This window comes from Neofelis nebulosa, chromosome 13, assembly GCF_028018385.1.
Source record: "Neofelis nebulosa isolate mNeoNeb1 chromosome 13, mNeoNeb1.pri, whole genome shotgun sequence".
Taxonomy (NCBI): Eukaryota; Metazoa; Chordata; class Mammalia; order Carnivora; family Felidae; genus Neofelis; species Neofelis nebulosa.
The window spans coordinates 46453810-46472151 of record NC_080794.1 but is presented as its reverse complement, the minus strand read 5'-3'; the positions used below and the strand labels follow the sequence as shown (position 1 = coordinate 46472151).

The 18342-nt window shown below is 36.0% G+C and overlaps 2 protein-coding genes across 12 annotated transcripts in view; one reads left to right on the top strand and one right to left on the bottom strand.

Annotated features, from left to right (window-relative positions):
• Positions 1–18342, top strand: part of LOC131492922 (uncharacterized) — a 534086-nt gene that overhangs the window by 492194 nt on the left and 23550 nt on the right. The gene's annotated exons all lie outside the window — the stretch shown is intronic.
• Positions 11171–18342, bottom strand: part of NRG3 (neuregulin 3) — a 1063627-nt gene continuing 1056455 nt past the window's right edge. For 5 of the 10 annotated variants that reach the window (XM_058696857.1, XM_058696859.1, XM_058696860.1 and 2 more), the window contains exons 9-10: positions 15002–15073; positions 11171–14760 (exon numbers count right to left, since the gene is read on the bottom strand). In XM_058696857.1, coding sequence (XP_058552840.1) covers positions 14253–14760; positions 15002–15073 — 580 coding nt within the window. In that variant the 3' untranslated portion in view covers positions 11171–14252. The remainder of the gene's footprint in view (positions 14761–15001; positions 15074–18342) is intronic. The other 5 variants (XM_058696862.1, XM_058696863.1, XM_058696864.1 and 2 more) reach the window with 1 other exon arrangement.

Here is an 18342-nt window from a genome sequence, read left to right as displayed (position 1 = left end):
TTCTGTTAACTCTTGAATTTTCTGTTCGATCATTTTGATTCTACATTTTCTATAGTTATACCTATTCTCTTATTCCTTTCTTATTGATAGATATTGGTCATCCTGTTAACTTACTTAACAGTATTAATAGTGAAAGACTGGCCTTGTTCTTTACTCAAAAGGGAGGGAGATGAGTCTAATGTTTAATTGATATACCTAATGCTGATGATTGACTTTTGTTAAGGAAGTGAATTTTTCCCTCTATTAACTAAATGCTTTATTCCGAATTAGAAATGGAATCATATCTGATTTTTGCTATTTATGGAGATAAATTGTGTTACAATACACTAATATTGAAACATCATAAATTGCTGAAGTAAACTTTATACTGTCATGGTGATTTCTTTTTTATTAATACTAGTATAATTCATTTGCAAGTATTTCACTTAGCAGTTTTCACACATACTTGTAAGTGACATTGGACAATATAGATTTCCCAAAGATAGTTCTGCCGAACAATAGTACTTGATAAAAGATTTTGAGTTTCAAATATTTATAAGAAATAGAGCTGGATGCCTAAAGGGAAAGATTGGCTGACCTCCCTCTTCTTTGCTCATCTTTCTCACTTGTTATCTGACCTGATAGAACCTGATGGTGAGGAAATAAAAAAGGACAAAGAAAAATGAACAAGTATAGTTTCCACCCTTTCAATGAGGCAGATGGAAAAATACAAATGCTTTATTTTGTGCAGTACTTTTTTGGGGTTGCTGGAGATCCTCTACCTGACAGAGCTGATGCTTCCTCCTGGCTATGCCCTCTGCTTATCCCTGGACCAACTGCATGGAATCTGTTGGGTCACATTGCTGCCTCAGGCAGTCCTTCTTGCCATAGACCTTCACAGGGGTAGGGGCAGAGGGACCATGTATCTTTACCCTGAGACAAACACATGGATCTCCTCTCCTCATGTCTCTGTGTTTCCTCAATCTGGCAATTGGCAAGCAACATTCAGCCAGAATTTTGTTCTTTCAGTTACCTAGGCTAGAACTTCCAAGGGGTCCCATACTTGGGATCACATGAGGCTCTTTTTTTTTTTTTTTTTTTGAGAGAGAGAGAGAGAGAGAGAGAGCGAGCGAGCTGGGGAGAGGGAGAGACAGAGAGAGAGAGAGAAAGAGAGAGAGGGAGAATCTTAAGGAGGCTCCATACTCAGTGCAGAGCCCAACACGGGGCTCAATCCCACGACCCTGGGATCATGACCTGAACCAAAAACAAGAGTCAGGCACTCAACCAACTAAGCCACCCAGGTGCCCCACACATGAGGCTCTTTGAATGCCCTCTCACTTGGCTTGATGTGAGAGGAATCCATCCTTTCTCCATTTAAAAAATGAAACAGCACAGAATTCTGACAATTCTCTCAGAAAGAGCTATCTCTCCTTTCAGAACTCACATTTTTATAGGCAGAAGTAAATGATGTCTACCATGGCAGAAATGGCTGTAACATTTAATGGCACATTCTTCTGAGGTGATGTAAAGATTACTGTAGGAAGTAGAGGCACCAGGCACCTATTGCACTTGCCTCTCAGTCAAAATTTGGAGAGACTCTCATTTTAACGTCTTGTGTGTGTGTGTGTGTGTGTGTGTATTAATTAATTACATGTTAAGTATATAATATGTAATTAATACATATTTATATGTGTGTATTTGTTGTATATATATACTATATATATGTGTGTGTATATATATATATATACATATATATATATGTATATATATATATATACACATATATACACATATACACAGTATATAGGTACAACAGACTTACATACAAACCTATCTGGACCTGGACACCCATTGCAAATAGTTTAGTAATTCTTGGAAGGAAAACATTTTTTGTCCTATTTATTTTCCCATGAATATTTCTGTAACTCAAATTTTCTGTTTTTAAGCCATTTGGTACATTTTATTTTCCCTGAAAAGTCCTAAGTGTCATTGGGATTTTCATAGCAATGAACAGAAACTTATTTATGCTGTTCAATAATAATTTTAAAAATGTCGTATATTTGTGATTTATGTACTTTCTTTTTACTTTCTGTATTTATTTTTATTTCTCATTTTAAAATTGTTTTCCTAACTTCATGGACTTCTTTTTTTTTTCAGAGTATTACTGCTTCCACACTTTTCCTTATTCCAAATATCTAGTTTCTCCCCTTTCATTTCTCTTATTTTAAAAAATGGATTATATTATCTCTAACTTTCTCAGTTGAATTCTTAATTCAACACGTCTCTTCTTTTTAATGTTGAATTTGTTTAAGACTCTGAGGGTGCCACTGAGTACAACTTTTGCTGGTTTAAGTATTTTTCTTTTATGTCTTGCTTCATATTTTAAAATTTTCCCTTAACTGGATTTTTTATTTCCTCCTTAGAAGAAAATTACATTTGTTTGCTTTTTTAACATTTAAAACATTTTCTATTTGTTATTAATTTTTTTAAATTTTGGAACAACAGGGAGGAAGAGTAAGAAATTAGACGGCTGTGTTTCTAGCTGCAATACTGTTGGAGCATAAATTTACATTTATCCAGTTCTCCTGTTTACTAGTTCTGTCAAATTTTAGTTCTGCCTTCATTATTTCTTCTTCTTTAGAAAAAATTTCCTGACTTTCTTCTTTATATACTGTTTGCTCTTTTACTGAGTCTCACCCATTGTCCTTAGTCTTTTATCTCATTCTGAATATACATTTTCTTGATATAATAGCTGATAATTTCTAAGGTGCAACATTATAGCAAATGTCATTATGAAAAAAGTCATGACCTCTACAGATTGAAAGGTCTGTTTGGCCTTTGCTCTTGCCTGCAAGTGGCTTCCCTATGCTCCTGCTGGAGTATTTTGTAATCTCTTTGCCTTGACTCTACAGAGATTCCTCTAGGGCTTGTGTCTGTCTAATAATGGTGAGTGTGGGAGAGATTGAATGAATCTTCTTTATTTATTCTATTTACCACGTACGTGCATACACAAAATCCTTATTTCAGATCATAGGCTTGAGGGACAGTTGACATAGATTTATACTAAGATTTCAGTGATGTGGCACCTTGAAGTGAATGAATAGGGAAGTATACAGCCAAACAAAGAACTAACTCTTGCTTTGCTGAAGCAGATGATCTGAGGACCACCATTGTGTACCCATTCTTCTCTTAATGGAAACAGTGGATGTAGCCAAGGCCATAGGTATGGTCTCTCTCATCTTCTTCCTGATACTGCTACCTGTCATATTTGGGAGAGGAAATAGTCATTTTGGTAGCTATCTGATTGTTATATTTCATGTGTGAGAATTTCAAATAACCCACAAAATTGGATGCATAGTTCTATGCTCTGCCCTCCTTTTGAACACTTGTTATATTCATTTGTTGGGTTTAGTTAACTGAGGTCAGGATCATCTTCACTTAGCTTTGGAGATTCTACCTTATGATGGACATTTTAACTATAATTCTAATAAATTCCTCAAGATAGATAATGTTATAGCTTAGAAAATAAAGGTAAGTCTGCACGAATTCTGATTTGAAATACAGCCCCTTACAATTTGTTATCTGTCAAAATCTCAGGCAAATTTCTTAACTTCTCTATGCCTTGATTTCCTCATCTTTAAAATGGGAACAATATGCATACCTACTTCATAGGGTTACTATGATGATTAAATAAGTTATATGTAAAACGTCTAGTGCTGGGCATATTCTCAGTTCATTATAATGGTTTGTTTTATATTAATGTCATGTCTCCTGGGTTCCAAAGCTGATGGCACTTTTTAAATCATCATCTTCTTTATTTTGTAATACACGTTATTTTTTTTTTTAATGTAGATTGAAGAGGTGAATTTAGTAAGCTGTATAAAGGTTTCTCTAGGGCTTATGTCTTTTTATCAACCTGTCTACATTAGTAAATACCATGATTTTGATGATCAAAATCCCTCAAGGGAGCTGTTCCAAAAGACAGTTAATACTGTGGGGGAACCTAATATCTTTGTCTACCTATACACAGAAATATGCTTACACCAAAAAAACATTAATGTATATATGGGTACATACAATATTTAAACATTGACACAAATCAAATGTAGGTATTTAAAAATCATTTGAATAACATATGTGACGAATATTTAAAGAGCTCTTTGAAAATATCAATGTGTTTCATCTAGACAATGACTTATGTAGCAATTAAAAATATGTGTAAAGATACTTTACTAATTGAGGAAATTATCAGAGACCATATGTAAAGTTAAGAAAGCAGGATAAAATGTTTTAAATGCTAGATGACTCCAATTTTGTAAATGACATATGGTGTCAATATATTTGTTCAGTTAAAAATATTGGAAGGTAATATACTCAAATATTAATAGTGGTTATCTCCTGGTGGTGGCTTTAATATTTCTTCTTATATATTTTATGTGTAAGCATGTAAATTTTTTTCTAATTACAAATTAAAATTAAGATTCATGAAAATGGCACATTTCTGATGAGACCTAATTCATGCTAGTGACAATGTGTTATATTGCTATGCAAAGTAAATAAGCAAACAAAGGAAAGTTCAAGTAATGTCAAAACTGTCCATATTAGCCACTTCCAGAAATCAGTTGAGTAATGTCTAAAACAAATTTCCAAAGTGATCATATGGAGACAGTAAAAATATCAGTGGTTGCTGGGGGTGGAGGAACAGAGAGTATGGGTAGGTGGAGTCCAGGGGAATTTTAGGGCAGTGAAAATACTCTGCATAATGCCACAATGATGAATACATGTCTGGATACATTTGTCAAAACTCATAGAAGGTACAATAACAAGAGTGAACTGTCATGTAGTAACTATGGATTTTTTGTGATTATCGTCTGTCTACATAGGTCCTTCAGTTGTTTGAAATGTACCACTCTCATAGGGGATGTTGATCAGGCAGAAGCTAGGCATGTGTGGGAGTGAAGAGGATATGGCAAATCTCTGTACTTTCCCCTCGATTTTGCTGTGAATTTAAAGCTGCTCTAAAAACAAAGACTTATTTAAAACATAATAAAATAAATAATAAAGTAAAACAAAAACAAAAACAAAAACAAAAAAACCCTCCCATTCATTGACTCCAGCCATATAAACTTCTTGCAATATTAACTGGGGAATAACTTAAAGGAGTTTTTCTTAAGTATTAAAGTTCACACATTTTCTTTACTAACCTTATGACATTTTTAGTCAGAGACCTTTCCACCCCGCCAAAAATACACACATACTGACCTATACACCAGCACAGCTTACAGTTTTGAGTGTTTACAGGCCGTATGAAAATTGTTCATGAACCTACAGTTTCTCCTTCCAAAAAAAAGAAAAAGTTAATGTGTATTCTATGATATTAATTGTGGAGTTCCTTATGGTAGTAAATAAATCAAAGCAATTTAAATGTCAAATAATAATAAGGTTTCTAAATAAATCATAACATAGGAATAAACTGGAATTTAAGTAGCCTTTAAATTAAATCTTTACAAAGACAGTGTACTACCGTAGGACAGTATGATGTATTATTTTAAAAATTAAAATGCAACATAGTAGGAAAATAACTGTGAAATATGCACACATGTGGAAAATATACAAAAACACTGCTTAGCATGGTCTTAGTATTGTTGAATACATGCTGATTATTTTATTTTTCACACTTTCAGTGACATTAATTTTAAAATAAGGTGGAAAAAAATAGCAAAGCCAAAAGAAAATCAGTTAAATCTAATTAACTGTTGTGCAAATGTTCATAGCACCAGGTGCCTGTCTCTCCTTTTTCACTGCAGAAAGGACCCATGGTAATGCTTTATGATTATGATTATGATTATGATTATGATTATTATTTTCAGCTAGAATGGATGGAATTTGCAGGACAAGCTACTTTTTTACTGAAAGTCAAACTATGTTTTTTTTTTTAAACATAGGAATACCCCATTTCTCAATCTCTCTGGTATACTTTTCAGCTGTTTAGGTTTTTGATCTAAGAAAGATTTTGCTTTAAAAATGATACTGCAGGAAAGAAAAAAGTGGAGGATGACTCACATAAACAAGACTGGTCATACTTTGTTTTTTTATTTTTTTTAAAATTTTTTTTTTTTCAACGTTTTTTATTTATTTTTGGGACAGAGAGAGACAGAGCATGAACGGGGGAGGGGCAGAGAGAGAGGGAGACACAGAATCGGAAACAGGCTCCAGGCTCCGAGCCATCAGCCCAGAGCCTGACGCGGGGCTCGAACTCACAGACCGCGAGATCGTGACCTGGCTGAAGTCGGATGCTTAACCGACTGCGCCACCCAGGCGCCCCAAGACTGGTCATACTTTGTACTCGGCTTTGTTTGTTGGTTGGTTTGGCTTGGCCTTAATCATTAACTTACTGCAGTAGACTCTTAGATCCTATGAGTACCTGAATTTCTAACTTCCCTCCAGTATTCCAAGTGAGCTTGCCTTTTCCTATTCTGCCACTCCATATATCTATGCCACACATTTTAATTTTCAGAATGTGTTGGCATCTGTCTCCGTATTTGATTCAGTAGCTTCATCTATGTTCAGCTTAGAATATGGAACATTTGGAGAAAACTGTCAATGAGAAAATAAGAATGGATTAATATTTAACAATTCGTTCTACAAATCTGTGCATTTTTTCCCATCTTAAACATAGATTTTCATAAATTTGTGTCAAGTTGGAAGAAATGGCAAAAGTGTAGATTTTAGTATATTTAATGTTTGAGCTCAGTAGGCATAATTAATGCCCAACAGAAATTCTAAAAAATGAAATATTATTATGGGGAGAGTCCAGTTTACAGAGAATTATGAAACAGAAACCCATCTTATTTTGCAAACCAGTTACCTAATATTTATTTACATTATTTTAGCCTTAGATTTGATTTTTAGTTGTTAGTATTTTACTTGAAGCCTTTAAAAATGTTATTGGTTTATTTTTTATTCAATGTTTAAAGATGATCATTTTCTTTTATTTATTGTTTTGTTATTTTACATAAATGGATGATTTTATCTTTCTCTCTTACAAAATAGAAAATATTGTAAAAAAAACAACAATAAGAAGGTTGAAAAGTCTGTTAACGATATTTGGAAAATGAAAGGGCCCTAGGCTATGTCTGTATTTGAGAAGATATTGGCTAAAGTCATGAACCTTATTATCACTTACATTTGAAACATTACTAGTTTATTCCTCCACTAACACAACTCAAAAGAACAAAGCTATTTTCTCTACAAAATCACATTAGTCTCTCATTTTAGCTGAAAATTTCCAGTTTAATAAATGAGAAGTGAGATAAAAGGAACATGCAGTAAAAACCCAACCTAAGGGAATCTAAGTGTCCAGATTCATCAAAGACTACTCTTTAAGAAGATACAACAGGGAAATGGTAGTCAAGGAGTCACTCCACAGATGAAAACTTACATGATAAAGTCAAGATTATTATTAAATTGATCATTAATATTATGATTTTTAATAAGCAGTATGGTGTATCTCCCTTGAAAAAAGTGCCACAAAATGTAACCAAACTTTACTGGGGTGTCAAGGGACAAAAATCTACATTATTTCCGAAAGCCTTCATATCTACTTCACAGAGTAGAGAATAGCATTTTGAAGTAATTTCTTGGAAAAAGAAACATGTATACTCCTTGAAACAAAATCACTATCATAGGCACAAGAGATTGTTCCTGTTTTTTTTTTTTTTTTAATTTTAAATAACTACTAAAGATATTCTGCTGACCATTTTGTATGTATTCTTCTGTGTGTGACTTACATACTATATTTAAAATATGGTTAAATCAGTTAATAAAATATATTAATTATGAAGAACTAGGGAATTCATTTTTCATTTAAATTTAATATGTATAATTGGATACTTGAAAAAATAAGAGGGAGTCAAGGTATTTCCCTCAAATTATCTTTGAAATATACACAGTGGACACTTAAATGTGTAATGATTTTAGGGTGAGTAGTATGTTCTTCCCTTTATTTCAGTTTGAACAAATGTATCTACTCTGCAGACATTTTTGATAAAGACAGGATTCAAAATCAGGTGTATAGGACAAACCTTAAAAGAGAATCACTATATCACTATATATTTTTGCTGTGTGCATTTCCTATGGAACATATTTGAATCCAAGGACATCCATGTCATGAGAGTTTGGACACATTTGGGTGAGCTATAAGAGAAAACTCTACGGAAAAGGAGGACACGTTGACTTTTAAAATGCTGTGTGTTTGTGTTGTGGTGTGTGTGTGTGTGTGTGTGTGTGTGTGTGTGTGTGTGATTGTTTAAGCCCTTCAATTTAAGTTGAATTCAGAAAGGACTGTATCAATGTAATGTGGAACAAGGTTGTGTGAATAGTTCATCAGATGTCTAAATAACGTCAAAAAGTTTAAAAAAGTGCATTTTCTTCTGGATTTTATAAACAATTAAATGGAATCCTTATGACTTTAAAAACAACACAAAGAGATGTATTGTTTTTGATTCACATAGTTTAAAATTCTACATTGTTTTACTGAAGACTAAGAAATTCAGACTTTGGGATATTGATGAAGAAAAATTATATGGAAGAATGTTAGTCCTAGTCAGGATGCTATGGAAGAGCAAATAGATATTGATTTGTCAGAAACAGTAATTAAAACCAAAATTAAATAAGTAAACTCTGCATTTTTTGGTCTATTGTGCCCCAAAGGGAAGATTATTTCCAACTATAATGTGGAAGTGTCTCCAGATAATTTATTCATTATTAATTGGAGGGTTTATCTTGAGTTTTTTTTTTTGTTTTTTTTTTAATTTTTTTTTTAACGTTTATTTCATTTTTGAGACAAAGAGAGACAGAGCATGAATGGGGGAGGGTCAGAGAGAGGGAGACACAGAATCTGAAACAGGCTCCGGGCTCTGAGCTGTCAGCACAGGGGCCCGATGCGGGGCCCGAACTCACGGACCGCGAGATCGTGACCTGAGCCTAAGGCGGCGCTCAACCGACTGAGCCACCCAGGCGCCCCTATCTTAAGGAGTTTGAGATGCAAAAATAATTGAGTATATCAACATCTATCCTGTGTATCTAGTGAGTGTCACTGCGTCTGTGAGAAGAGAACGTGTTCAAAGTATCATGCCTTGTCTGAAGCACCCTTTACTCAGGGTTTGATAAAGGTTCACAAAGGATACACTTTCTTTAAAAAAAAAAAGCTGCAGCAAAATTTATTCCAGAAATCTGGGGCAAATTTTGATGCTCAAGGTTTGAAGTTAGGTATGCTTGTGGCCATCCTCTTTCTACTTTCTTACCTGTCCTAGGGAAATATACTTTAAAAATGACAAAGGTGATCCTGTCTATTCTCTATGGAAATTAAATGGAATATTATAAATGTAAGTCTTATTTATAGATTGATATACAGGTTCCAATAATTTTTGAGCCTTACAAGACATATCTATTAACTTCCCGAGGGGTTGTGTTGAAATGATTGCATGAAAAATGACTAAGTAAAGTCTAAGTTAGAATGGTTGGATAACAGGTATTATTCAATTTGGAAGGAGATCAAAGATGAACTAGATCATCCTCCCTATTTGACAGATGGGGTCATGGAGCTACTAGTATGTATAAGTCACAAGCTTTCACAAAGATGACTCTCAACATAAATTGTTTGCTATCGCACAATTAATTATTTCATAGGCAACAATACCTATGCAATTGATATAGATGTTTAGGACAAGAAGTTTTGAAAGTACTAGAAGCCTACTTTCTATTTTATCAAGATTGTGTCTGGTCACGTCTGCTATTAACTTCATAACTTCACTGGGAATCCAATATTAACGTGTAATATCCGACCCTTCCTCCCCCACCCCCCTACACTGTGTCTTCAACTCAACTCCTCACTAGAGCCTGTGGGCATTAGAAGCCAAAGGTACCTGTGTAGGCACCTTTGGGAGAACTTATGTTTATATTTGTAAAAAATATATTTGAGACCATTATAGCCATAGGGACAGCAATCATATACACCCATAGTTTAATCTTTAGGTCTAAGAGATAATCTAGCAGAGATTTTATTTCAGGGTCTTGTGAATTTTCCAACCCAAGGATATTTCTGCTTACCTCAGAAAGAGAAAGATCTGGAAAATGCGTGTGTCACCTAAATATTGCAAAGTTGGCCGACCTCTACATAGTTTGATTTCATTGGATTTCACCTTAATATTTGTCAAATTAAGCAAAAATAAAGCTAGCAAAATAATCAAACATGTAAGTTTCATATACATATTTTATATATACATATATGTTAGATATGTATGTATGTGTATATGTGTGTATAGTCACAGTAGAAAATAGATTATTATAAGAAAACAATGTAGATCTTAAGGAATGAATTTCTTCCCTTACCCTCACTATTTCTTTAAAAGGGAAAGAAAAAATAAAAGAGGAAGAGATAAAGCTTATTTAAAGGCATCATTTCCCTTGACATATTGGGATGCATCTAAAATTGAGAACAGCCCAGAAACACTGTGCTGATCTTTCCTGGATGAAATCTGAATTTCTGAAGACTAAAGTACAAACACAGTAGAGATGTGCTATCATCGAATACACGATACTGAATCTATACAATCGAATAATAATAAAAAAGTATTCTTTATATAGAAAATGTTTCCCAGATACCAAAAGATCAAATAAAAATCCCGCCCCTCCTGCTCTGCTTCTAAGTATACTATTTCCTCATTTGGGAAATGTTTCACAGCTCTTGTCTCAGGGCGATATTTTCTGGCTTACAGGGCTGGAATCAAAGGAACCACCATCTCCCCTCACTTAGGGAGCCAGGGTTTCCTGTAGCACCATACAGCAGATGGGTGTGTGTGACTACTGCATACAACAAGCGGACTCTGGTGGAGACCTGATTGTTGACAGCCTTCACCGTGGTCGCCAGAGGGCTCACTTAAATTGCAGCCATCATTTAATCCGGAAGCCAGTGTACACGCTCTTGAAGTCTGCTTGGCCCTCCTTTTCTCTTTTTGGTAGGTCTGATATGCTATTATTATTATCAAAAGAGATTAATTTGTGGAGTTTTAAAATCAGTGCTGTTCCTCTTGCAGAAGACCTATTGCTACTTAGAAATGATGTGAATCGCTGGAGATGGAATAAATGGACAAATATTAAGTCCTTAACTCACAGCAAGGTAAATATTGGATTAGAGTGTAAAACAGAGCATTTAATAACGTACCAAAAAAGTCAGAAAGAAAATTTGGAGGCCAATTCAACATCATTTCTATTATTTCTCATTAGCATAAAATTGGTCATATATTTTGCACAACAGCGTTCCACAGCAGTCACTGGCAACTTAGAATAACATATACTTTATGTATCAAAAGAAGACTAATCAGAATATGATTCAGAGTAAAAAAATAATGAGTGACATTCATTATTCAGTAAATAACTAATCCGCAACTTACTTAATCACAAATCTCCGAATATCTTCACATAACAAAGACAAGGAACATGAAGCAAAATCAAGGGTGTCTTGTAGAAATAAGCACCTCTCTGTAGGCACATGAGCTTGAAGGACAAGGTACCGATGGCTCCAGGTGTTTGTCATGTTATATCAACTTTGAGTCTTGATGCTAACAGCACTTGTCAGGTGGTGCCCAAATATGTGCATTTTGGGCTTGGACCCTTTATACAGGAGAGCTTCATATTCCAAAAGGAGACAAATAACTAATGAAATAACCATTAATATCTGTTCTTCATGGAATATTTTGTCTTGATTATCAATTAGGAAGTAACTATATCTCTAAACTACATCAGACCGCCAGTGGATATGCCTGATATTCATGTTCATCAGGATGCACGAAGGTGTTTATAATCATATAATGTATGGTTCCACTTAAAAAAAATGAGTAGGGGGCTGGATTAGGACTCAAATTTGATTGAAAATATTCAGTCTTTTCAGAGAAAATAATATTTGACTTGACTGCTGCAGGCCACGTAATTATAACCTGCTAACTAGGTGAAATCTGTATGAATCCTTTAGTTATGCAACAGGGAACATTTTGATGAAAAACCAAAGAAACAAGGTTGACTTCAAAAGACTTGTGAGGCCTTCCAGTTAGTGTTTGATAAGAGTGATAAATTTCAACCCAACATATTGAATACGCAGCTTATGGGATTTTTTTTGTATACTTGTAAATGAAGACCACCTTTCTGAAATATTCCCAAAGATACAATTTTTTAAATGGGAACCTAGATGATCTAGACACTAAAAATTTGTAATAATCTTTTAAGAGTCTAACAGCATTACCTCTATATTTAAAATAATGTAAGTATAATAGGACAGTTAATGAATACCAAAATCTTTTGTTAAATATAAAATGCATTTCTACCAAAGTGTTTTTTCAATATTTGAGACCTTGAAGTTTCACTAAACAGTGTTGATAAGAAAACAATGATTTTTTTCCCTACATGGCATATGTCTATTATTAAAGAACGTTCTCAAAGAGCAATTTGCTATGTATTTTAAACAGAAACAACATAAACTCAAGAAAGAATTGTATATATTCAATATTTGTTTCAGAAATTACATTCCCTTTCAAGGTAATGTGAATCTTCCACAAGGAAATGTAACCAAAGTCTTCCCAGACTGCAGTAAAAGAAATCTTTTATATACTTTCAAATACTGTGCCTTTTTATTTAAAACAGTGTAAACATAACAACTCAACACCACCAATAATTGGAAAAGACTGGTTAGGTGAACACTAATTTCCTTGAATGCCCCATGAAAATAAGGGTAAATAAAACAGACGAATCTTCAGGAGAAGTTTCAGTTCACCTCAGCAGTGGTAAAAATATTGCTTTATTCCAAATGAACATACAACACAATTTACTGTTCTTTTGGGGGCTTCCTGTGAACTGAAAAGTCTGGGCTTTGTGATTTCAACAATTTATTCTTTCCATATTAACCACAGAAGCCAATGTCTTGGTCCACAAATAGTAGACTTGCTACAAAATAAATAATAATGAGGATGATGAGAAAGCAAAGGGTAATTTTCAGTTTGATAATTGGCTTGTGTAAATAATTTAAGTACGCATGATTCAAAGTAAACACACATCCTCAACTTGCCTTGTGATACTGATACCATTAATGAGCCAATAGTTGTTCCTCTCAAAAGTATTCACACCAGAAAATGATCTTGACATTGTCAAGAGTTTTAAAGGACCCCGCCATGCAAGTGACCTTGATTTAAGAACTTACTAACTGAATTTTACACTTAATGTATAAATTCAAAGTGAACAGATCTGAGAGGGAAATTTCTTTTCTGAATATTAAATTCCCTGATGTTTCAGAACAAATTTTAGCAAGCTTAATATGCACACACATGCACACACATACACACAATGAACACATATGCATACAGCATACCTGTGCTCAAGTGAGCAAGCACATACAGACACACACCTGTGCGCATGTGCACGCACACACACAGACACACACACACACACGCACGCACAAAGGGCACGCACACACTGAGAAATGCTCCTTTGGAGCCCCTAAACAATCTCAAAGAAAAACACTTCTTTCTATTAGCATGATTTTAGTGACACGACATTGTGATTTTTCTCGTCTCTTTTTCTATAATAATTTCACACCTCCCTCTGAGATTCTGTGCCTTCAAATTTCAGAGGAAGCTGGCACATAAGAGTAGCGAAGATTGTCCCCCAATTAGTCCTTCTATGTCCTACCCTCCCCCTTACAGAGTTTTTGTGCCATTCTTCAAAAATGAAATAGAAAACACTACATTTGTTGACAGGACATAACCTGTGATGAGGCTGTCGAGTGAATAGAAATTTAGGGGTTGGGACTGGTAAGCCAAATGGCAAGGGCCACTTGCTCACTGGCACGTCCGCCCTCAGGATACAGCTCATCTCTTTAAAACCAGGTAACTGCCAATGCTTTTTTATGAGGACACTGGTGCTGTGGGGCTAAGGGTCTGAATTACCCACATCTACTAAGAGCCAACGAGGCCGGTGTTGGGACTAACTGAAATTGTATTCAGAATTCTACCCAAAAGCTTTCGTTGTAAGCTTTATCCCTCCTGAAACGTTTCTTTCCCTTTAAAAAAATATTTTGTTAAAAAACAGTATGATATGAGGGCGATAGACTATTTGGTTTCTTCTAAGTAGATGCTCTTAAATTAATGCATATAAATAATTTGTATTTAATTTCCTCTCTTTCCTGTTGAGCAAAGCATAGAATGCACAGATTCCTCCATCTCAAGTCACTTGGTCAATGCGGAGTCTCTTTGTATTTCATTTCTTAAGACAAATTGTGCCTCTCTTTCTGATTTGGCCGTGGGACTCAGGGGGAGAAAGGCTGTGTTTTCACTTGCACTGTCCTCGGTTTCTACGCTGGCCAGTTCGTAGTCTTCTGACCGCCTGGCATCAGTCAGAATTCGGATCTGCTCCTGGACAGTTTCTAGCAATATTTTCACTTCTTGCTGTTCTGCTATAAGACAATCGCTGACTGGAATACTCACATTGACAATATCAGCAGAGTAGGAGTTTTTGCACCATTTGATGCTTTTGACTTCAGAAATCCCTGGCATTTGCATGCAGGTTTCCTCTAGACCCACTGAAGGGATGATGGGCACGGAACTGGCCCTTGTAGATGAATATCCCATCAGGTCCTTTTGATCCAAGCTATTAAAATAGGAATTTGTCTCTCTTGAAGGCAGTTGCATATTTATGGATGCATTTTGTTGGGTTTTTAAACCATTGGACGAATACCTGAAAAAGAAACCAAGTGTTACATATTCTGCTTTCGGCTGTGCTTCTTAGAGCAATATTCAGTCAACAAAGCACTTCCACATGCACCATCTCACTGAATTCTCACAGCAACCCCATGAGACGGATAATATGCTCCCAGTTAAACAGAGAAGTAAACTGAAGCTCAGATAGGTGAAGTGACTTGCCCAAGGTCACACAGAAAATAAGTGACAGACTGAGACTCAAACCCAGATCTTCTTACTTGAAGTCCAGGGATCTTTCAACACACCACAGCTGTATAGGCAGGTGGGGTATAGTCTTCCTGACCTCTATCCTAGAATACAAAGTAAATGGGGATTGAGCAGGTAAGTGTGGCCTTTCCATAGTGACAAACAGGAAACCCATAACGGCATTACTCCACTCCATCCATGTGACCACCCTCTCAGCCCTGGTTTAGTCTGTAGACTTGTGGCCACACTAGTTGGAGGCAATCAGGAAGCCCGACATCAAGCATCAAGGTTTACTCATCAAGGATGAGTAAAACTCATCCTGAGTTTTACTGCTTCACACTGACTTTAGGGGGACCAAATCAATTTTCATTGGCACTCTATAGAAATGCCTCACTGTCAGACTGCTGAGCCTACAAATGGGAATGGAGGCATATGATTCCTCTCTGGGGATGAACGTGAAGTGAGATCCATTAGACAGATTATAGAGCAGCTTTCTTCACATGGTTTCTGGAGCCAATTTAGGTATTATGTTGGTGCAGGGCAACAGCTTGACAAGAATGCCAACGTGCCATTCCAAGTCCTTTGAATAATATGCCAGAATCTGGCTAGTCCCCTAATTGCCTGTTCACAGCTAGTGAATTTTCCAGTGCCAGAAAGTGGGGGCAGGTATGTTGTAGATTCACAGAAATGTGGTCTGGGATCTTGAACAGTAGTCTCCATTCTCTTGGTTTATTTGTCCTTAATTTAAATGTTAAATTAAACATTAAAATTTAAGCATAATCTAAACATATCCACCCTTTATATAATAAATCTTATTCCCCTTGTCTTACACCACAATGTAAATAAAAATCATGTTTATAAATGGAAAGAATAATTGCAATGAAGTGTCTTGCATACTAAACAGAGGTCTTTATTGTAAGGACACAAGTTAGAGCAACTCAGAACTCTGTCTCTCCACCAGACAGTGCAAATACATGAGGAACACATTTAGGTGTCTTTGCACCTCCATCCTCTTTTACTATGCCTAATACAGACTTGGCAATCAATAAATCCTGATCGAAGGGATGCATGAATACATGAACAAACCTTCAAGGTAAATGCTCCCTTTATATCCCAGTTAATGTCCATTTCAAACATAATAATGGCTGACATTTGCAAAATGTTTTTAAAAAGCATGCTTATGTCTAATTACCTCATTTAATTTTTTAAAACATGGGTTTATTTATTATTATTACCATGCAGTGATGAATAAATAAACCAAATTAAGGGGCACTCAAATGACTTTCCTCAAATTATACCTTTGGTAAGTGGCAGAGGAACAAGTTAATCCTAAATTGTCTTATTGAAATTCTTCCTAGCAAAGCCAGAAATGAGTGGGCATCCCACGATGCACTAGGACACCTTTTTAGGGATGTATAATCTTTCTTACAATTACGATCTAATTGTATAGCCATGTACAAGGCAATTCCCTGGGTGGTCTTATTCCTTTCACATAAGTGTTATATGGCTGAAACTCTGACCCTAAAGTTTCTGATCCATGACTTAATTTCAACAAGAAAAAAGGGGGCAGATTTCAGGGCTCTGTGTTCTGTCCTCAGCACCATCCTGTTAGCATCATTAATACATATGAAGATATAGAATGTCTGCTTACTGCATTCACAGAGCCAAGAAATAGAATTGAGATACAACTGTATTCCATATAGATAATCTTCTGGATATATCAATGGGTAGAATCTAACAGGTTGAAATGTGATGGTGATAGGTGCAAATTCTTATCCCCGCATCTAAACATTGCTTGTTAAACTTGTTGGGTAAAGGCATAAATATCTCAGAGGATTTTAGTAAACTGTAGCTTCATGACTACGTTGGCATGACGATGAAATAATCAAAGGCACTTTGAGCCAAAGTGGGGCAGCCTTCTAAATTAAGGATTTAGGTGAAAAAGAGGAATTGCAATTGACTTATGTGTCACCTCACAAGTCAGGTATGGGACACAAGCTGGCAATAACTGAAATCTAGAATGTTACCATAACATGGAGATGGCACCACAAACAATTAGAACTTTCCAAAAATGTAGATCTGACATGATTTTAAGTCCCAACACCATTACAAGCTCTGGAATCTTAAATCAATGGTAGTCACACTTTAATTTCTTTCATTAATTAAAGGAGGTGGGAATCCCTAGGGGGATTCCTCTGGAGACTACCTGAAGTAATGCCCCTGGGCTATTCAGCCAGATCCACACTGTTCAATCCTCTCTTCCTTCTCAGAGTTGCTGTGAGGGTCCCAGGGCTGGTATCTGAGAGAAGCTATACTACTCTACTACTCTCCAGAAGTTTAAGCAAGAGCGAAATTTCTAATGTGATTCTGGATCAGAAGACACTTCAGAGTTCTGTGTCCCTTAAGAGTCACAGACTCTTTCACAGTTTTGATCCATGAGCTTGTCATTCATTGACTATAAAATACTAGTTTGAGTCGCCCTTCCTCAGATCCCTCACCAAAGAAATCACAGTGCATTTCATTTGTAACTACGTGAGCCAAAGCATCCTTTTAAAGGTGAAAAAATCCAACAGTTAATCACTTGGTTTGATTCCCAGGGGTTCAGAAGCCAGGCCAAGGAATCTGTGTTTCTGGAGGGGACTCCAAGCCCTGGTTCCTGGAGCACATGGCATGAGAATCAACTGGCGAAACTGAAGAAACCCACTTCTCCCTCCAGGGCCATACACTTAAGAGATTCCATGTACACATCATCCATGAATGTGATTTTCTGCACATTTCTTTCCTGGTTCGGGGGTTCATTTAGTCAGAAATGCTAAGTATTCAACCTCAGTTCTTTTACATGGGATATGCTACCTTGCGTTAGTCATTTAAACTCTGCTATCCTTAGTGTGTTCAGTTTTTAAAATTCCCGAAGGATAACTTAAGTCTGTCAAGTTGCTAGCTAAGTGAGGTGGGTACGCAGTACAGTTTGGCTCCTTCTACTTTGAAGGTGGCGATTCAAGTTTTGTGATTCCATTTCTTTCTGTCTAGCATATGAATACATTAGTTTGATTTGCCTGACAAAGACTAGTTCAAAGCTCTGTAAGCCATTGCCATGGTCGTCAGGGGTCCATTGATGGGGGCAGAGAGGGGGAGGGAAGCTCCTGAAGAATGTCCTCTCCACCTCATTCCTTCATCAGGCTTCCCTAAGATATGTGCTGGGTTCAAGCAGGGCTGAAGTAAGTACCAAGGAGGGAAGTCATATATACCAGGAGTCTTAACTAGCAGACAGTGCCCACACACTTGATAAACAAGCAGCAGATGGCTGATAGCTCTTGTAAATTCATTCACTCCCCCTCTGGGCTAGGGCCTGATTTGAAGAGGGCCTTTAGCT